This window comes from Schistocerca americana, chromosome 5, assembly GCF_021461395.2.
Source record: "Schistocerca americana isolate TAMUIC-IGC-003095 chromosome 5, iqSchAmer2.1, whole genome shotgun sequence".
NCBI lineage: Eukaryota > Metazoa > Arthropoda > Insecta > Orthoptera > Acrididae > Schistocerca > Schistocerca americana.
Window position 1 is genome coordinate 530,988,740 of NC_060123.1, and position 23,272 is coordinate 531,012,011.

The window sequence follows — 23,272 nt, forward strand, 5'->3', positions numbered from 1 at the left end:
ATGATTGTAAACATTAGTATGATAAATATTTAACCTGTAGTGAGATGCTTTGGGAACTCAAATGCGAATTCCTGGAGGGAAAGCAATGTTCTTTTTGAGGGAAACTAGTGAGAAAATTTAGAGAACCGTCATCTGACGCTGACTACAAAAAAATGGTTCAAATGGCTCTGAGCACTATGGGACTTAACATCTGTGGTCATCAGTCCACTAAAACTTAGAACTACTTAAACTTAACTAACCTAAGGACATCACACACATCCATGCCCGGGGCAGGATTCTAACCTGCAACCGTAGCGGTCACACAGTTCCAGACTGAAGTGCCTAGAACCGCATGGGGAGGGGAGAAGGAGGGGGGAAGGAATAATGCTCTCATTTACTTTTTAGCTATGAAATAAAAGTCTGTCTGAGTGGGTAAAAAAGGATATTAATTGTAAATAATGTTACAATAATTGAAATCAACATGTTCCAAACTATTGCAATTAGTTGATTAAGATGGTTTACATGACACGTTTTGTCTCGACAGGGAGATATGAAGTGTAGCACGACATTTTCATGAAATGACATGTCTCACTTCCGGGCTTCCATGACAACAAAGATGTTTATGATGTTTAGCAATAAGCAAGTGTTGGGACATCCCACTTTGGGAGATATTACTTCAACATGTGCACATAGAAGAACACCTCATTTCTACAAGACGGGACAGCGAGAGGGCGTGCCGATCTGCTGTGTAGGGCCACTTGTTCCCTGGCGTTGTGGTTTGAAAGTGTTTAGTAGACAAGACAGGAAAGAAAAAAAGGTCGTGGCTACAATGAATACCATGACAAATAACCATCAAACTGGTTTGTGTAGAGACTGCGTCTTGTCTTGATCTTATCGAAACTACACCATTTTGATCTGTCACCCTGTATGTATATGGGAATGTATACTGAGACAGGATGCTCTTTTGTAAGAGAAAGTGTTAATCCAGAAGGTTTAGAGTTCAGTCATTTACATTATTCAAGTAGCTTCGAAGACACTTAACACTCTTTTTCAGTACCCACCCACTCCTGTGAAGATTGCTGCAACATGTTCAGGTGGAACTCGAGTAGCAAAGCCATCTCAGAAAACATCAATAACTGTGACCAAGAGAAGATTTAATACACAAATCTACTGATGTTGAATTTAGGTTGGTTACAGAGCATGCATAGGAAGTGTAACATTGATACCACACCAAAAACCATCAAAGTTGCATTTCACATGCTTGAACAATACAACAGAATTGGCCAACAAATCGAATCAAAATCACAGTTGAATAACTCAAGCACAACTTCACAACATGAACTTCAAAACAAAAATGATAATCAATACATACAGCAACAAAGATGATGAATGAACAACAGAAGAACATAAAGTTCAGCAGCAAAATATGAGGAGTTTTAAGATGTGAATATTAACATTAATACTCTAAGCCATCAATTTAAAACACACAGAAAAGGCACTTACACAGACTCCTAATTCCAGGTTGCTCCTTGCACCCTGCCTTTCACAAACATGCCATTTTTCACTTTATGATCCACAGTTTGCAGTCAGTTTCAGTGTCCACCACTGATTTAAACAAAAACTACAAACAGCCAAAACAACAGCTGAAAACAATTGTCATCACCTCACTTTTATTGATGGTATTGTAAAAGCTACAAAATTTAGCTAAAACACCAAATGATTGGCAGAAAAAGATGTGTAGTATGATTTGTTGATAGACTGTCTGCTAAAACAAGCAACATTATGATGAAAATGAAATACTCAGTGACCTACTACACTATTGAGACAGTACAAAAATACTTGTTCAATTGCAGAGACAAGCAGTTCTCAAACAAAAGTGGAGTCTATAAGATCAGCTGCAAAGAGAGTATGACTAACACTATATAGGAAAAACAGGAAGATCAGTGTGCACCTGACTCAGAAACCACAGCATAAGCTGGTATCTACAGAAAACAAACTCTACCTTTGCCCAGCATTGGCTTGGAACCAGACATACGTATGTAGTAGATGTAAAAATAGTTCACTCTAGACACAGAAGGCATTAACTACCACTGCTTAAAAGACAAAAGATCAAAAGGCACTATAAGAAACTTCCTGAACAGCTGCTGATTGAATAATACTTCAATTACTCTCCATTTCTTGATGCTGCCACCTGACTTATTAACTATTCAAATTTAATTACATGTCACCCACTATAAATAATGTTCATTTTTAATTTATTTGAGTATTATATTATTATGGTTGTATTATTTTGTATTTTATTAGCAATTAAATTATTTGATAACTGTAAATTTTTTGCTGTTCATTCATACCCCTGTGTGTGCAAAAACATCTTTGCAGGTACACTAGACAATGGGCTAATAACCCAACAGCTAGCTCACAAAAATAAATAATTACTGAAACAAATGACAAGTAAGTACGGTTTTCCATGTCTCTCATACCTTCAGATTCATTCAAGACATTCATACTGGAATTTTCAATCACAAACAACAAAAACATGCAGTGCCCTCAATGTACTTTTCAATTTATGGAAAACAGAAGCAATACATTATGTTGAAACAATATATCACCTTCCAAATGAAAGAATGCTGGCAGACATTACACAAACTGACAAATGCAGTGGGCATTTTTTTCTCTTCCTAGATGAAACATCAACAGTGTAAGAAGTTAATAATGGCTAACTAACAACTTGTAGCCAAGAAATGAGCCTCTGCTTACAGACAAATATAGATAGTCCATTACGGTGCTATTTGAGTAAAAGCTGTTCTGAAATCTTGATTGATAATGAGCACTTATATTTATGGCAAAGACTGGGCATTTAATATGTGTACAAGAAATAAAAGAATGTGAGCAAGATGAACAAGTCCCTCTTAACTACAGATTAATTTTTTTTTTATGTTAAATATTAATGAATTTAAGGTTCTTATACATGTCAGTCTAGTCATGGAGCACTGAGAACTCTGGCCAAGTACATCACAAATGAAAGATTACATGCACCTTCAAGCCACGTGCATAATGTAAACAACTTAAAAATTACAAATTATTGTTACAGTTCTACTGATGTTTCACAAAAACAGCAAACAAATATCAATCCAGCTCAACACTGTATGAGGGAAACATTTCATGATCACCACGATGAGTAATTTATTATATACCTCCTTGCATACGTCTTGCTTGATGATAGAGACACCAAGAACAAGTATGCACTGAGGTAGCAATGTTGTTTGTTATGAGTTTTGTGTAAAGTGATGAGCGAAACAATTAATTTTAACTTGAAAGAGAATTGAAGAATGAGCTACAGAAAGAAGCAATGTGTAAATAACTTAACAGTTAAGACATTATAGGTCTTACCAAAACTAAGAAACTTTAAGGACTTACATGAAGATTTGCTGGAAGCAACACACAGGTAGCTTCTGGGCATAATTACACAAATATATTCACTTGTTATCTAACTAACAGCATTAAATTATAAAATCCAAATTTGATGATACAACTGGAATTAAGATAGAGGATTAACAAGTTTACGGGCCTTCTTTGTTGGTAGTATACACAGAATATGAATAAGCAATGTATGACTATTTTATGGCTAAACTTTGTACATTAGAATTCTATGAAATGATGTGTAATACAAATGCTATACATTAATAGCTTTCAGTTTACAGAATTTAAAAGATGGCGACCTAAAAGAGATGAGTTGTTGCCAATTTCTTTTGTGAATTCCAAAGTTCATCCGCAATTACAAATGTTTTTGTTTGTTAGGTGGCGACATCATACAATGTGGGTCAGTGTGGTTTAACATGTCATTCTGATTATAATGATGTTTTACCTGACTTCTACCTAACCCATGAATGATGTTTGTGACATCTGAATATACTTTTATTTGGTAAAGAGTTTCAAACAAAGCACTATTGGGAAGCAGCTTACTATTTGCACAGGTACACTGGCTTGTGTTTTTACTACGTGTTGCAATACATGCTGGTGGGGCAGTTATTCCAAGTAGCCATGTCCTGGCTCGGAGAAGGGAAGTGTGCACAGAACAGTATTTACTATGGCAATGGGAGTGACATCACAGAAGAGAGATGAAGCTGTGCATGTCCACGCATTGTATAAGAACAGTTACCTTACACATCTTATTGGAACTGAAGAATCAATATATTCATGTTTCGGAAGTTCTTTCAATCACTTAATGGAAATCTGAAGATAGATAAGAGTTTCCAGGGCATCAGCATAAATATAGCAGCAACGTCACAGAAGGCAACATTAAGAACAAATACATGGTTCGTCTACACATTGAATTAAGAAACAGCAGTTCAGTATATCAGAGTGAAAGCAATCATAACTTAATCACACAATTTCAAAAGATGTTGAACACCTCACTACATAATATTCAGCATACTTCAGTAGAATTACAGTTCAAAAGCCTCTATTCTCTCCTCATTCTCTCCTCCTGTGAACTACTTACTATCCAGTTTATTTCTGTACAAACCTACAATCCATACAAATATCTTCAGAAATGTCTTCCTAACAGTTACATTTATTTTCAACATTAAAAATTTTCTCTTTTTCTGATATGATTTTCTTGTTATTGCCAGTCTATGTTTTTAATTTATTTTCAGCATTAAAAATTTTCTCTTTTCCTGAAATGATTTTCTTGTTATTGCCAGTCTATGTTTTTAATCTTCTCTAATTCTTTACTTACTTTAACATTAATACTGATATCTCGAACTACCACAGACAGACAGCAACATTTCAAGTGTGAAAACATAAGAGAAGGAACTTCAGCAAAGAGAACTTGCTAATATTTAGTAATAAGTTTAAAGAGAAAAATGGGTTTCTGACCACTGTAACTCAAGTGATGTAAACTTTAAAAGATTCCTAAATAGTTTTCTTGGTGTCTTTAACAAAACATTTCAACCTATACCCTGCAGCAATACAGTGATAAAGAAAGTAAAATGGTTTACCCAGTGCATAAAATTTTCCAGTGTAAGGAAAAGGCAATTTTGCACATAGAATTAAAATATTATAAAGATACTGATTTCACTGAATATGTTAGACTTTGTAAAATTATATTTAAAACAGTTGTCACGGCAGCAAAACAGTTGACATGTAACAGGCTAATTTTAAACCATTTAAATAAGACAAAGGCTGTGTCGTCAGTCATTACATCTGAGTTAAGTGTTTTTAAAGCCCGTAACCAAAAAATTTCAAAAATTAAACTTGAAGGAAACATTATTATAAGTCTAAGTCAAATACCACACTGCTTTAATGACTTCTTTATAAATTTAGCAGTCTGATGAAAATGGAACATATTATCACAACAAAGTAAATCCCTTTGGCATAAATGAAAACTCTGAACACCTTAGAAATTTTTTAATAGTTTCTATGAAGGATGTAGAGAATGGAATCATACCATAAAAAAAATTTGAAATTGGGATGGAGTACCCACCAAAGTTATTAAAGCAGGACACAACAAAATTACAAATCCACTAGTTCAAACAGTAAATCAATGTTCTGAAGAGGGACGTTCCCTATAGGTACTGAAATATGCCGAAGACAAAGCACTCTTCAAAAAGGGAGCAAGAGAGGTCATGGGAAATTATTGTCATATCTCACTCTTCCAGTCACATCTAAAATATCTCAAAAAGTTGTTGTTACCGAAATTCAAAACTTCAGTGTGCAATATTCTATTATTCTAAGCACTCAATTTGGTTTTTAACAAAGAAAAAACACCATAGATGCAGTGAACAGTTTCACTAAGAAAATTAATTGCATAATTACACAGGAGCAATAAAGTGGCAGGAATTTTATGCGACCTCACAAAGGCATTTGATTCGGTAAATCGTTCATTGCATATCTACAAACTTGAAAAGTACAACGTTAGAGGCGGTGCCCTACAATGGCTTAAATCCTACTTATCACACAGAAAGCAAAGAGTTAGCATTTCTTTAAATCGGGCAAATTATTATTCTGACTGAAAAAAAAAATCTTAGGGTGTTCCACAAGGTTCCATGCTACACCCAGTCCTATGCCTCTTCTATGTTAATGACTTACCATTAAATTTCAGCTCCCTGTCTGTACTGTTCATATATGATACTTCTGTCTTAGTTTAAAATAAGGATAAAAAATCCCAGCTCTGAGTTTAGTACCTTCAGTACCCTACAAATTGGTTTCAGCTAAATGAGTTGAATCTAAACATATCTAAGACTCACAAGATGCACTTCAAAACAAAGCAGTCAAAATTGAGCAGATTGAGATTGTTCTTAACAACCACGATAGGAGAAGCTGACTCAGTCAAATTCTTAGGTTTAAATCTAGATAATTTGAGCTGGCAGGCACACAAAGAGTATCTAGCAAATCAGCTGAGCAACATTGTATTTGCAGTGCAAATATTATCAGATGCAACTGACATGGACACACAAAAAGTGGCATATACAAGCTACTTTAAATCTATTATTGGACATGGTATAGTTTTTGGGATGACCTGGCAAACATAGTGCAGACACTAAAAATACAGAACAAAATCATTCGAAATATGTGCACTGCAAATCATAAAGAACCATGTCATCCATTATTTAGAAAACTTAAAACATTATTATATGCCCAGGGATTTCTATACACAGGAATTAAAATTTAAGATGAATTAAAATGGAACAAGTTAATTTAGATTCATTCACGTTCACTTAAAAGAAAGTTATATGAGGTACTGACAATAAAATGTTCTTACTCTGGATGAATTCATGCTGGATGAACTGAAAATTTGAGCTGGATACAATGAGTTACATATTCCAAGAAATATCACTATAGTGTTGTCATTTATTTTAGTGCTACTATTTATTAGTGTAAAATCACTGTAACTGTACTATAAATTTTTGACTTGTCTCCTGTACACAACCAAACAGATTGCAAATGTACATCATGAGATGATTAAACCACAATTCCACAATTTACCCCCATTCTGAGGTTATTTTCACATCCTAGATACAGTCTGTCAATGGGGCCCTATGCTTTATTTTATGGACATAATATTCCATCCACACAATAGTTTAATAAGCAGAGTAATGTGATCCATACAATCAAATGCTTTGGCAAAGTACCAGATTATCTCAACAGGATAGTTATTATTGTTTAGCTTTGCTAGCAGTTCATTGGTAAGATTTTGTATTGCTCTCTGGGGGGAGAATCCTCTAGAAAAGCTAACTGACAGGCAGATAAGTTCTGCACAGATAAATGAGAAATTTTTCTTTCATAGACCACTTTCTGAAACACTTTTGAGAAAACTGAAAGAGTGATATAGGTCTGCAGTTAGAGGTAGTTTGCTTATCTCCAGTTTTCTAGATGGGTGTTGCTATAGCAGATTTAAGTCTGTCAGGACATATGCCCTGAGTGACTGATAATAAGGATGCTCAAAATATCCTTACAGCCAGCAGAATTACCACTTTTTAGTGGCCTGGTGAATCTGTAATCTCCTTAGGCGTTGCATCAATGGAACTAACATGCGAGGGTTTCCCAGAAAGTATGCACGTTTCTTTCTTTTTTCCGGCCAACAACAGTGGTAACGTGAAACTTAAGGTATGGATTATTCGATGTTTCCAGAGTGTGGGTGCAAATTTTCCATTTCCTCCAACAGATAAGCATACATACAGCAATGTTCCCAAATCACTGCCATTAAGTGAAGTATTACAAGCATCATATTGTCAGTGAATTTCTCACTGCAGAAAAACAAACTGCTGGAAACATTCACAAACATTTGTGTGCAGTTTACGGAGAATCTGAGGTTGACAGAACTCTGGTTAGCTAATGGACATAGAGGGTGAGGCCATTATGAGAAGGTGCTTCAGCACAGCTCCAAGATTTGCCGCATTCAGAGAGTCCATCCATGGCTTTCACACCTGACATGATGCATCTTGTTGATGAGCTCATTTATGAGGACCGAAGCATAAAAGGCTCAGCAATGGACACTGAAGCTGTGGATGCAATCATCCATGCACTTGATTACTCAAAAGTGTCTGCATGATGGGTTCAATCAAGTATTGGCACCAACAGAGCATAATACTTGTGTCTCACTTCAGGAAGGCCATAGAATTGGAAGAAGATAACATGGAAAAATAGAGAGTGCAGACAAAACATCATTATTTCTTTTGTGTGCATTTTACTGTGTTCAATAAATAATTGTTGAAGAAAAAAAGTGGTGCATTATTTTCTGGAAGACCCTCATATGTTGGTGGTGCATGCAGTTTTTGCACAACTACGTCTAATGTATCTGAATTTGGTTATTTCTAGCTGGATACAGTATTTGCAGCCACTGTGAAGAGATAACCATTGAATTTGGTGGCCAATGTTTTGAGTGTCATCATTTTTGCCAGAGCTATTTTCTGGGGGCTCAATTTCAATTGGACTGCTAGTATTGTTTGTTCCTTGTTTAATAATGTTCTAGATAGTTTTTGCCCTAACCTTGAAGTGTATTACTTTTTGAGCACAGTACATGAGTTCTACTTTTTAAATGACAGTGAAGGAGTGTAGAATACTAGTGGTACTGGAGTTACAAATCCTGTCCAATGCTTGTTCTCTGAATCACTTACAGCTATTCACAGCACCATATCTCCAACCCGTTCTAAATAGTTTTTGCCCTAACCTTGAAGTGTATTACTTTTTGAGCACAGTACACGAGTTCTACTTTTTAAATGACAGTGAAGGAGTGTAGAATACTAGTGGTACTGGAGTTACACATCCTGTCCAATGCTTGTTCTCTGAATTACTTACAGCTATTCACAATACCATATCTCCCACCCGTTATAAATAATTTTTGCCCTAACCTTGAAGTGTATTACTTTTTGAGCACAGTACATGAGTTTTTCTTTTTAAATGTCAGTGAAGGAGTCTACAGTACTAGTGATACTGGAGTTACAAATCCTGTCCACTGCTTGTTCTCTGAATTACATACAGCTGTTCACAGTACCATATCTCCCACCTTATTTTTACTGGGCCTTGTCTTTTTCCCTATCTGATCATTTCCTGCCTTCACAATTTCATATTTCATCGCTACCTATGTGTTATCTATTGTATTCTTTCCCTGATTCAGTTTATGCTATTTTTGAAACTCTCAGAAACTTCTGATTGTTTCAATTTACCTAGGTCCCACCTTCGTCACTCCCTACCTTCCTGCAATTTCTTCAGTTTTAACATGCAGTTCATAACTAATAAATTATGGTCAGAATCCATATATGCCCCTAAATATGTTTTGCAAATTAAAATCTGGTTTTTAAACCTCTACCTTACCATTAAGTAATCAATCTGTAACCTTCCAATGTCTCTAGATATCTTCCACATATAAACCTTTCATGATTCTTAAAGCAATGATTAAATTTCACTCTCTACCAGGCAGCTTTCTATGTCATTCCTCTCTCCAAGTCCATATTCTACTACTATTTGTTGTCCTAGTCCTTTTCTTACTATCAAATTCCAGTACCCCAGCATAATTACATTTGCATCGATCTTAACTATCTGAATAACTCCTTTTATATATATCACCACATATTCTTTCAATCTCTTCATCATTTGCAAATATAGTAGGCATGTAAACTCATATTACTGTAGTGGGTGTTAGCTCTTTATTTATCTTGATTACAATAAAGTGTTCACTATATTCTTCATAGCAGCTCAACCATATTGTCATTTTCTTATCGATTTTTAGAACTACTACTGCATGATTCCTATTTGATTTTGTACTGATAAACCTGTACTGACCTGAACAGATGTCCTGTTCTCTCAGCCATCTTCCCACTATATATAACATCAATCAAATGTGGTGTTACTTCAGAGGAGTTATGTGTACCCACTCATACTCTTACTGACAAATAATACTTGCAAATGAAAACCACACAATAAGTTATCTTAGAGGAGAGTGCAAATATCATACAATTTTTGTTATTCTGTTTATAAGTAGAAATTCATGCTGAGGAGGATGAATGTCTTCAACATGGAACAGGACCACAGTAACTTCTTGAGGGGAAGTACCTGGGTGATTGCAAACATCTAGTATCATGGACCCACTTTAGAGAAGTGCAAAGTCCTCAGAGAATGTGTATAATTTTGATAATAGTTGTGATGTTTATTGACACAAATGATATGTTACGTTTATATTAATTTGTAATATGTAGAAACTTCATGCTGGATGGTGATGTCGATAGACATTTGATTTTGTTCAGTTAATGATGTGTTCATTTATGGACATTCTCTAAATGTGAATGGATATTCATACATTATTCAAGAAAAATTAGACAAGTAGTAGTGATTTCCTTTACAGCAATTATGAAGCTTAGCAAAAAATGACTATGGAGGCCTTCAAGAGGGCATGGTTGAAAAAATGAAATAGGTAATAGAAAATCTTGATGGAATAACACATTCAAACTAAAATACTAGACCACACATCTCTGTTTTTAAATTTTCTAACCTTCTGTAGCACAGCCACCATTTTTTGGCACTACTAAGTGAAACAGCAGCACTTCTATAGTTGCCGCAAATGTCACCACTATGTCAGATGCAGCAGTACCAGCATCTGGTTTTCACATAGCAGGCCAAGGGCCAGCATCCGCAATACTTTCAACATGCACAAGTGGGCACTCAACATCTAGAAAAATCCATCATTTTTTACCAATGGCATCTCATTCTGGCAGCCTCTACTATGAGGGGAGGTCCAAGTCAGACGATGGGCCAACGTGGTTTTGCAAGCTGCCACAATGAGACTTGTTCTTCAGTACTGTCAAGCTGACTCCTGGTTCTAAGTCTACTCTTGTGAACTTGGTGCCTTCCAGCTGGCAGGCCACCTACGAGATCATTTTAACTGCAGGTGGATTTGTGCCTTCAAGGGCAGCTGTATATGACCAAGGCAGTGCAGTCAATCAATTACCTGTTCATGTGCAGGCAAACTGACACTGCATGCCTCCACTCGGAGTGGTGGGCACCACCACTGGAGACTGTCTTCCTTTGCAAGGAAAACAACGGGTTTCCGTGTCTGCAAGCATGCCCTGCCCTCCCCTGTCCTGAGTTGTTCCAAGTCAGTGCATTTGCAGCCATGAATGTAACACATCTGCATTCTGGCCCAGCCTTCAGTCATCTGTTGCATCTGCACTGCAACCTCACTGCTGTCAGCTCGGGCCGAGATGGCACTGCTTCCACAGGACAACATTAAGAGTGCTGTAGCTTGTTTATATAAAATGTGTGATTGTTAACAATGTTTTGTTGAGCCACCATCAGGCAAAATCCTGATGATGAACCACCACATCAACTGAATCCTGTCACTGCAGAGGCCACCCACCCTGGGCTTCCACAGTACCAATCCCTACTACAACCTGTAAGACACCAGCTATGTTTCTCCTGATCGACAGCATCCTCCTGAGTAATCCCCTCCTGGAGATACAAACTGGGCACTATATTACCTCTGGAATAAGTTACCAAAGATAATTCTATCATCATAAGCCACAAATTAGAGTTGCACATTCTCAAAATAAATAATGGTTGTAATTTCTCTTTGCTTCCCCTACCTTCATCAATATCATCTAAAATCACAATTTAAAAATGCCGCACATTATTGTCTGTAGAGGAACTGCTTCACAATCATATATTTGCTCATGAAGCTCATTATTAGTATCACTATGAAAATGCAAAATCACAGCCCACACATCTTTCTGTTGTGTAACATTAACAAGTATCCAAAGTCTTGGCAAGGTATTTAAGAAAATGAGGTGTTCTTAGATTATATGACACTCCAGTCAAACAAAGCATTTGTGAACTTCACCATACTGCCATTATGCAATCATTTTTACATCTGGTGGTAGGACACATTCTGAGGCATCAAGGGAATTTAATACTGGAGGGCAGCATGGATGGTATAAATCATAGAGGGAGACCAAGAGATGAATACACTAAGCAGATTCAGAAGTATGTAGGCTGCAGTAGTTACTTGGAGATGAAGAAGCTTGCACAGGATAGAGTAGCATGGAGAGCTGCATCAAACCAGTCTCTGGACTGAAGACAACAACAACGACAACAACAGGTCAAGAATCTGGCATATTACAAATGCTCTCTAACAGGTGTATGCCAAGTTGTGGCTTTTTTTTTTTTTTTTTTTTTTTTTTATTTTGCTGGGCCATTGGAAAACTAAAGCAATTGAAGAAAATCTTAAAGTCATCACAAACCACAAAATGCAAGGTACAAAAAGATAGTGATTACACTACTTGTAAAAAGACAGTCCCAATGAAACATTTACTATAGTAGATTAATCAGAAACTTGGAAGATTTGTGCCCTGCATATAGAACTGAACTGAGTCAAAATACAATACTACAGAGCGCAGCTGCAGTACTTTGATGGTGCGGATTTTCACATGCATTTTTTGAAGCTTTATCTGTATCGTCAATAAATAAACACACAATATCCATTCAACAGTGAAATAATATAGCTAATACAGTATGTGTTTCAACACATTTAAAATATTTAGATTACAGTAGTCCCACTTTTATTTTGCACGGCTTATCAGATCTTTATTATGATTAAACATATAGTTTCTCATGTAAATAATATTACTCATACTCACATTTAATTGAACATCGATAGTCACAGATATCACAAGCATATGGTCTCTCACCAGTATGCATACGTATATGTCTCTTCAGGTCAGAACTTGTCTTGAAGGCAGACATGCAGGACTCATATACACAGACAAATGGATGATCACCTAGAACAATTCACAAAGAGGAAAATATACATAACTACATAGTCCCCAGTTTACTCATCTGGTTAAAACCGCATTCGATTTTCAACCATAGTTGATGCAAAGTTCTTGTTACTTTAACTATTAAAATCACTATATAACACTTTGCACTTTTATCTTAGAGTAAAAGTGGAGCAACATGCTTTTCTATTTTCAATTGGCTCTCATTAAGGTATTGTAATTAATACTGGCACACTGTGGATAGTGCAATGTCATCTTCCAGAAGAGGTACTCCTCTATCATATTTTTGGGGAGTCCTCTTTGTATGTGCAAGACACAAAAGTGTGAATTGATGGAAATTTATATAAAGCACGAACTTGCAGTTTTCAAATATATATATAAAACTACAAAATTCAATACAAAAACAAGAACACTTCATTTAACTGGAATATAGATTCAATATTCTGCAGGAAAAATAAGCTAACATCTCTCTCTCTCTCTCTCTCTAATATCTCAGTGTCCTCAATTAAGCAAAGGTTAGATTATTGATACATATGGTTCACGAACTAGATTTTTGACAAAGGCAACCTATAAAAAGCAGCAAACATTACTATAACAAATACTTTGTGTAAATAAGTGGCAGGTTATTTGTTGGGAAAAATAAAATTAAGCAAACCATTAAAAACGTATGTCATAGGCCTGCAACAAATATGGACAAAAAAGAATTACTTCCTTCACATATTGCAAATTGGAATGATTGCATACCCCATTAACAGAGTGCCTAATGACTTGTTATGAACTGGGAAGTATCAACTTGTTCATAAAACAAAATGAATCCATTAAGTTTATATAGCTACACGATAAAAATTTATACGGGTTCTTACACATACATTTACATTAAACAGCTTATTATTGGGGGCAAATGTTGAGCTATGGTTTCATGAACAGACATGCTATTCCATGCCATCTCATGCTCATGACCTCTATCACGCCACCTACCCCCCCCCCCCCCTCACTATGCACACACACACAAACCAGTTAATTAACCACAAAAAGCATTTACACTCTCAGCTCAATTAAATTACATTCTTCACCAAGGATTTAAGTGTCTTCTGTACCCATCTGAAATGAGAAATATCAGCCCTGAAATTGTTCCTACCCATCCCAACGTGGCACCCACTTGAATCTACATAACATTCTTGTCCATTCTCATACTACTCCTGTTCCCACACCCTTGACCCACGTCTCATATTCCACTAAAAGTCAATGCTGCAAGATGTGTCTCACACATCAGCTTCTATTCCATCTATTTCCATAGTCAAAGTTGCTGATGCAGGCCAACACAGTATTTCTTGACCTGGACCCAACTTGTCAAATCCCGATGGCAGAGGAAATTTTCATTACCAGCAAACTGAAGACATGGTGACCTGAAGCTCCTGATCAACAGACCATGTACCAAGTGCTTGACTAAATCCCACATAGGGCAACAGTGTATCATACTATATATATTTTCTCATCAACTGAACGAACTTGCTGGTATAACTATTACCTGTCATGCTATCTAAGAATAGTGGGTATGTACTAGCACAAGATCTCACCTATTGCCTACTAGTCCTCCATCATCATCATCATCATCATCATCATCATCGTCATCATCAATATAAATATTAAATTTCATTTCTGTGTGTTCTATTGCTTTCAACTACATAACTTAAAATATCCGATACATGTGAACTAGCCATGAAGCACATAATCTGAAGAAATGAAAAAATGAGAATAAAAATACACTCCTGGAAATGGAAAAAAGAACACATTGACACCGGTGTGTCAGACCCACCATACTTGCTCCGGACACTGCGAGAGGGCTGTACAAGCAATGATCACACGCACGGCACAGCGGACACACCAGGAACCGCGGTGTTGGCCGTCGAATGGCGCTAGCTGCGCAGCATTTGTGCACTGCCGCCGTCAGTGTCAGCCAGTTTGCCGCGGCATACGGAGCTCCATCGCAGTCTTTAACACTGGTAGCATGCCGCGACAGCGTGGACGTGAACCGTATGTGCAGTTGACGGACTTTGAGCGAGGGCGTATAGTGGGCATGCGGGAGGCCGGGTGGACGTACCGCCGAATTGCTCAACACGTGGGGCGTGAGGTCTCCACAGTACATCGATGTTGTCGCCAGTAGTCGGCGGAAGGTGCACGTGCCCGTCGACCTGGGACCGGACCGCAGCGACGCACGGATGCACGCCAAGACCGTAGGATCCTACGCAGTGCCGTAGGGGACCGCACCGCCACTTCCCAGCAAATTAGGGACACTGTTGCTCCTGGGGTATCGGCGAGGACCATTCGCAACCGTCTCCATGAAGCTGGGTTACGGTCCCGCACACCGTTAGGCCGTCTTCCGCTCACGCCCCAACATCATGCAGCCCGCCTCCAGTGGTGTCGCGACAGGCGTGAATGGAGGGACGAATGGAGACGTGTCGTCTTCAGCGATGAGAGTCGCTTCTGCCTTGGTGCCAATGATGGTCGTATGCGTGTTTGGCGCCGTGCAGGTGAGCGCCACAATCAGGACTGCATACGACCAAGGCACACAGGGCCAACACCCGGCATCATGGTGTGGGGAGCGATCTCCTACACTGGCCGTACACCACTGGCGATCATCGAGGGGACACTGAATAGTGCACGGTACATCCAAACCGTCATCGAACCCATCGTTCTACCATTCCTAGGCTGGCAAGGGAACTTGCTGTTCCAACAGGACAATGCACGTCCGCACGTATCCCGTGCCACCCAACGTGCTCTAGAAGGTGTAAGTCAACTACCCTGGCCAGCAAGATCTCCGGATCTGTCCCCCATTGAGCATGTTTGGGACTGGATGAAGCGTCGTCTCACACGGTCTGCACGTTCAGCACGAACGCTGGTCCAACTGAGGCGCCAGGTGGAAATGGCATGGCAAGCCGTTCCACAGGACTACATCCAGCATCTCTACGATCGTCTCCATGGGAGAATAGCAGCCTGCATTGCTGCGATAGGTGGATATACACTGTACTAGTGCCGACATTGTGCATGCTCTGTTGCCTGTGTCTATGTGCCTGTGGTTCTGTCAGTGTGATCATGTGATGTATCTGACCCCAGGAATGTGTCAATAAAGTTTCCCCTTCCTGGGACAATGAATTCACGGTGTTCTTATTTCAATTTCCAGGAGTGTATCCCAATACTGTATCCTTAAGACACTGGCAGAACTGAAAGTGTTTTATAGCAGGCATACAACAAAATTTGTAAGGATAAAGAGACAGGTCCTTCTTAATAATATTCTGACAAGAAGGTCTTTTAACTCTCATTTTCACACCTAAAGTTCTGCCAAAATCTTTTAATTCCCACCTGCAAAGCAAGCAGATATTGTAGTACTTTTTTTTAAAGCTATCTTATACTTTTCAAATATTTTCTGTTGTTCAAACTCATTTTAAACTTTTTCACATGATCTCTTTACTATTTAAACTACAGTCATGAAATGTTAGAAAAACTGTTTGGGCTACTTTCAATTTGGCCACCACACATCTTCTTCCTGGCCTTACTTCATGTCCCCATGGGGTTGGCATGTTATTTCTGATTTGGCTTTGTTAGTGGTAGTAGTTGTTGATCCCCTTCCTGACACCACCACTTACCCATGAGATAGAATTTATTATCTTATCTGTTTGCAGCTATTGTTATCTCTTGTAAGTGTGGGAAAGTTTTCTAAATGTTTGTGAATTGTTTAACTGAGGTGGGGTGCAGGTACCAGCCTAGTATTCGCTTAGTTGGATGTGAGAAACCACCTAAAAAATACTTCCAGTCTGGCCAGCACATCAGCCCTTGCCATTAACCCACCAGGCCAATTTGATCCAGGGCCAGCACTAGACCCTGTGTCCCAGAAGTGAGTATTTTAATGCACTCAGCTCTTTAGTTGTGTAACTTGGCCAACATGTATGCTGTCTATGTATTCTATCATTACTGGTTAGGCAATCTTCTTCACTATCTCAATGTGTTGCATTTAACACTATCCACTTTTTCTCTTGCACCACTATTTGATTTGATTACTCATTTCTATTTTACTTTCCTCTTCATCACTCACAATGTAGAAAAACAATCGAAAATGATAATACACAAGATAATTCCAAAAGTAATGCCCCTATTTTTTTGTGGTGACTTTGGATGTCCACGCTAGATGTCGTTGGTGTAGTGCTAATGCTTGAACCTTCCTCTTTCATTCGCAGGTGGTTCTGTTGTTCTGTGGTAGTTGGCACCAGCAAAGGAGTGTTCCAAAATGGAGTCTGATATGGACACATGTATGAAACAGTAATGTGTGATTGAATTCCTCACTGCTGAAGAAATTGTGCCAATTGAATGCTTGGTAAAGGTGTATGGAGACAATAAAATAGACATGGGCAATGTGAGGTGATGGGTATAGCATTTTCAAGGTGATGAGAACAGCTGCGACCTAGTCAACCCTGCACAGCTATCATCCCTCGAAATGAAGAGCGTCTTGATCAACTCAGCCATGCTGATCAGTCAATAATGACTGAATTGTGTGCAAAGCTGAATGTCAGTTGTAATGCCTTTGAAACAATGTTGGAACGTCTTGGTTAGCATAAAGTCTGTGTGAGATGGGTCCCACAGATACTTAAAGAAGAACAAAAAACTCATTGAATGGAAATTTGTCAGGCCCTGCTGGACCAATATGAAGCTAAGGTGCAATTTTCTGAATAGGATCATCCCTGGAGATGACATTTGGTGTCACCAATATGAGCTGGAATCCAAAACACAGTCCATGGAATGGCGACATGTGAATTCTCCATCAAAGAAGAAACTCAAGACACAGCCATCTGTAGCCAAAGAAATGAGCTCAGTCTTCGGGGATAACCAGGGTGTGATTCTTTTGGATGTCCTGGAGCCTGGAGAAACAGCCTATTCAGCATGCTACAAGACGATACTGGCTAAGCTCGAAGCCTGAATTTCGAGAGTAAGGCCAGAGAAGATGACCAAGTTTCACCTGCAACATGATAATGCCAGGTATCACACCAGTTTTGGAACCATGCAAATCGCTGTAAAATTTGGCTTGACTGTCTTACCGCATCCACTGTACGGTTCCGATTTAGCGCCTTCAGACTTCCATCTCTTTGGGCCTCTGAAAGATGAACTACATGGCGAATATTTTCAAGACTATGATACTGTTGTCAAAGCTGTAAGGAAGTGGTTAGCCTCAGCTGATTCCAATTTTTACAAGCACGACATGCAGGCTTTGGTTCATTGTTGGCAAAAGTGCATAATGAATGGTGGTGACAAAGTGGAAAAATGACAGTCTGTAGCTGAAATATTGCTCTATGTAGCTGTGCTGTTGTGATATGTGTCTCTTGTAGTTTCCATGAATAAAAATAAGAGGCATTACTTTCGGAACAACCCTCATATATTTTAACTTGAGATCACCTAAAATATAAGAAAACAAAGTTTCCAGGCAAAATCAGTTAGCAAACAACCTGCACCATAATAGCAGGAAAGAATAAAGTACAGCAGAGGCCCATTCTTGATGATGCATCAAATTAGGACTTTGAGTGAGTTAAGAAACCTCTGAATTTATTTTTAAGGATATTTTGCTAATACAGTGAGTGTATTGGTTTATATGCATCCAAACTTTTGAGTCAAGAGTGCAGCACAAATCTACCACGTGGGACACCACAGAGATCGTCACGACCATAGCGCAATTGGCTGCATTTCACTCATTGATATCTCTAATGCAGTGCTGAAATATGGAATGTAGCTCAGTCACACAGCGACAAGACAGGGTTAATGGCGAAAAGTGTGGAAGTAACTCTGAAAATTTACTAATGAAGGTGTTTTGGGGTGCTAACTGCAAATTTAACTTCTATATTCTTTCGTTCATAAGTCAAAAATTATGGATTTTTTTACTAATATCATTTGTATTACATTACACAAGATTAAATTCAGTACAACTTTTATCCAAATGATTTTCTTTGTCAGGTGCATCTTTCCTCTTCTTTCTGTTTGAGTCTTTGTATTTCCAGCCTTCCACTAGCCCTGCAGGAGTAACTCTTTTGTTTAAATCTTCCATTCTTGTCCTCACGATCATCCTATACAGGCCCTATCTCATTTTCCAAAGGCCTCAGCATATATTCATGCATTTTAAATTTTTTTAAAAAAAGGTTTTGAAAACCATGATGAGTCTCTTCCTCCCCCCACCCCCCTTATAACAGCCCATTGGAGAGAAAAATGCAGTGACAACAGTGAAGAAAATACTAGGAAACATTTTGTAAAGCAAGTTCAAAAAGGAAGGATGAGGAGGGTGTCATCTCAAACGAAAAAATATCAATAACATGTGGACTTCTTTGCGTTTAGTTTAAATCCAAGTTTTTGTGACCATCTGAAGGCTGATCATCATTCAACTGGATAATGGCACTATTAATATCTTCAGAATATCTTCAGAATATCTTCAGAATTGACCCCTGTGGTGACTTCTCATTCCAACAGATGACATGCTGCTGTCTGTTTCTCATGTTGCTTTCAGCCCACTTTACAGCATTATGTAAAAATTTTAGCTGACACATTTTACTGTGTAGTAGATGGAAGTCTATGGTATCAAATACTTTGCTCAAGTCAAGTAGTGTAAACATTGTGGCCTCAAAGTTGTCTATGGCATATTACAATTCATAAATAATTTCAAGACAAACAGTAGAAGCACTGAGTCATTGGCAGGCACATAAAAAGAATAAAAAACTTTCACACACACACATCTCTGCATCTACACTGTGCCATCTCAATGCACAATGCCAAGACTGCAGTTCGGCCAGTAGACTGAGGAGGGGATGTAGTAGGTGGAGTGGGTAGAGAGAGAAAAGAGATTGTAAGTGAGAGATATGGCTGGGGAAGGGTGACTGATGGCTCGGAGCAAGGTAACAGGTTTGTGGGACAGGAATACAGGAAGGAGAAGGAAGGAATGACGATTAGAGTTTAACACTCCGTTGACAGCACAGTCATTAGAAACAGAGCACATGCTTGAATAATGAAAGGATGAGGAAGGAAATCAGCCATACCATTTTCAAAGGAACCATCCCGGATTTTCGTGCAGTGATTTAAGGGAATCATGAAAACCTTAATTGCTTGGCCAGATGGGGACTTGCACTGTTGTCCTCCTGAACGTGAGTCTAGTGTGCTAACCCATGTGGAACTTTGCCCTTCATCGGAAGAGAGAGGCAGCAAGTGCACAGGTACAAATACAACATGTAAGCACTGGACTTGGTGAGTTCATTCAGTGTGGTGGTGGTGGTGGTGGTGGTGGTGGTGAAGGTGATGGTGATGGTGATGGTGATAGTGATGCTGATGATGATGATGACATGGTAGAGTAGATTTAGAAGGTGGTGATAGGACAGTGGAAGGAGGGACTGTTGGGCAGCAGGTGTGGGTGCAGCTGATTAGTGGAGACTGAGACCCTGGGATTACAGGAATGAAGAATGTGTTGTAAGGATAACTCCCATCCAGATATTTCAGAAAAGTTGGTTCTGAGAGGGGGGGGGGGGGGGGTGTATACAGATGGCACAGGTTGTGAAGTAGCCATTGAAATTGTGTATGTTGTGCTCAGCAACATCTTTCGCCACTGGATGGTCAACTCTGCTCCTGGCCACAAGTTGCTGGTGGCCATTCATTCTGGTGGATAGCTGTTTGATGGTCAAGCCCACATAAGATGCTGTGCAGAAACTGCAGCAGAGTTGGTATACGACATAGCTACTTTCACAGTTGACCTTGCCTGTGACGGGATAGGATAAGATGGTGACAGGGCTAGAAAAGGATGTGCTAGGTGGGTGACTGGGACAGGTTTTGCCTTGAGCCTTCCGCAGGGACATGACTGCTGTGGCAAGGGATTGGGAGTTGGAGTGACACAGGAATAGGTCAGGAAGTTGTGTAGATTGGGTGGGTATTAGAATACCACTTTAGGAAGGGTGGGTAGCATTATGGATATGACGACCTTCATTTATGGCAGTGGTGATAGGTAGGCAAAACCCAGCAGTTGCTTCAGTCTGAAATCATACTGTATGATGAAAGGAGTACGTCTTTGCAGATTGTTTTAAATGTTGATAGTAGGACTAGGGGTGTTTGAGAATATGGTGTAGGAAATATGTATGAGTACGTAGTTTAGGTCTGGGGATATTTCTGTCTGTGGAGACCTTTGTGAGCTAAGGTCAAAGCTAAGGTATTGTTGATGGTTAGTGAGCTTCATGTGGACAGAAGTATGCATGGTGCCATCAGAGATGCGTGGAGGACAACATCCATAAGTTGCATACTAGGCTAAGGAGGACTATGTGAAGCCAATGGAAAGAAGGTGCTGAGGCTGTGGAGAAACGAGAATAGAGTGTCTTGGCACTGGAACTGAGATCATAAAGATACCATTAACAAACCTGGAACTGACAAGCAATTTGCGATTTTGGGAGGCTAGGAAGATTTCCTGTAAACGGCCCACAAACAAGTTGGCATAGGGGGTGCCATGCAGGTTCTAACGATGTGTGACAATATGAAATGGTGTGAAGTTGGATTGAAAAATTCACACTCTCTCACATCGGCTGACTTACTTGATCTGCACAGCCGATCTTCTTCTCTGGATTGCCAGCTACGTTGATCTCCAAAACCTTCATCTCCGAAAAATAACTGCTGGTTAACAGGAATTTATAAGACTCTTTCTCTCTTCATTTGAAATAATTTAGTACCTGAAGAATACTTTTAGTTCAGTGTTGGTATATTTCAACTTCCACAAATAACACATTCACCACTTCTCAGACCAATATTCGAATGTATACAAGTCGATTGATTCATCTCGCATTAGACTCAATAAAATACATCTGCAATAAAGTTTGTTTAATAACCACATAATTTATGAACCAATCTTGCCTCTAGTGAGTCCAAAGCGTGAATTATAATTAACAATGTTTCAACTGTTCTTCTTTTTTCTCATTGCAATAGTCAACGATATAAAATCCTATAAGACACATAAACACTCCCTTGTTCTTCCAATATGGTTTCCGTGCGTGAGCGGCAAACACTTTTCGATGCCGTCCAACTGTCCTATCTCCCTTGTGCCCACGACTCCTTTCCAGCATGCACACACAAACATGTGTCGCGCAGTATGTACATTCTCACACACTTATTTTTAAAATATCATGTGTTCGAGACAGTAGAAGGACGAGTGGTTCTATAATTTACGTGGAAATTCTCAAATCACTACGTATCTCCGCATCCCCCCACCCCCTCAGATCAAACATGTGATATTTTATACATACTCATTATGTACACTAGTATTACATATAATAACAATTCATAGTTCCACAGTATACATTCCACTTTTTTTATTAACCATGCATAACCCTTTTATTTACTATTTAGCTATTCTTTTTTCATTCTACTTTGATAATAACAAGCATTTCATCTAATGTTGGAGTCGATTCTTTTATTTCTAGGAATTGTGTGGACAACGTTTCTGATTTCCAACCATAAACTCCAGGTGTCATAGGCACTTGATTATTTCATCCTTTATTCTAATTCTTTTTACTATTTTTTCTTTAGCACATACTAGTTTCATTATTCACAGTAGTTTGTAGTCTGGAGGAACTCTGGGCAAATGGAAGTGTTCTTTCCGACACTCATAACACATAATAATGCTAGTGGTATATAGAATTCAAACTTACCAGAATAATTCCTATAAAAATGTGTGACTTCTGTCACGATTCTGTCCCTTTCCCCTAGGATCAGTACCTATACCTTACATGTGGGTTGACCCTATGAGTGCACTTCCTCCTTACATTCTGACTGGTACACCCCTTTATAACAAATCCCTATTCTTCAGGCCACAGGTTGTCCTATCTCTATGTAGGTACGCCTGCCCTATATCCTTAGCAAATGCTGGGTATGTCCCCCTTATCCTTTATGAGTAGGCCTCATGGTTCATTGCCCCAAGTATACATCTTTAAGTACACTATAATTAAATATTTCCTGGTAAAAATACAAATCTATTTCAAACTTCCCATTTACTTCTTAATACTTCATTTAATACCTTAGAGTCCTCCTTTACTCTTCAACTTCTATACTCTTAATAGATACTATGTTTACCTATATTTCAATTCTTATTCGATACTATGTCTACCTATATTGTTCAAGTCCCACTATTCTACTATTCATCAATTTATCAGAGTATCTGCTACCTTGACTTTTCTTAAATAAGCATCACAAATTAACTCAAATCTGGCTTGTATTCTCCTTCATTACTCATGCCTCCTTCTTATGTATATTCATTGTAAAATTGTCATAGTTTTTCTACACTATTGTACATGTGTGATATTGAATCATCATAGTTCTGATATGTATACCCTCCCTCTACAACACTTGATGGTTCTCACCTTTTGACAGATTTCTAGTCAGTAGTTTCATTTTTTGTGTACCCATGTATCTTTGTGTGTATGCTGATGTGTGTTTGTGTAGTATGATTCTTTGGCCTTCTTATCTGAAGATAA

The 23,272-nt window shown here is 38.5% G+C and overlaps 1 protein-coding gene across 4 annotated transcripts in view; it reads right to left on the minus strand.

Moving 5' to 3' along the window:
* The window catches only part of LOC124616774 (zinc finger protein 714-like), a 306,681-nt gene that overhangs the window by 94,870 nt on the left and 188,539 nt on the right, over positions 1–23,272 (minus strand). For all 4 annotated transcript variants that reach the window (XM_047145166.1, XM_047145165.1, XM_047145167.1 and 1 more), the window contains exon 6: positions 12,609–12,749. In XM_047145166.1, the coding sequence (XP_047001122.1) occupies positions 12,609–12,749 (141 nt within the window). The remainder of the gene's footprint in view (positions 1–12,608; positions 12,750–23,272) is intronic.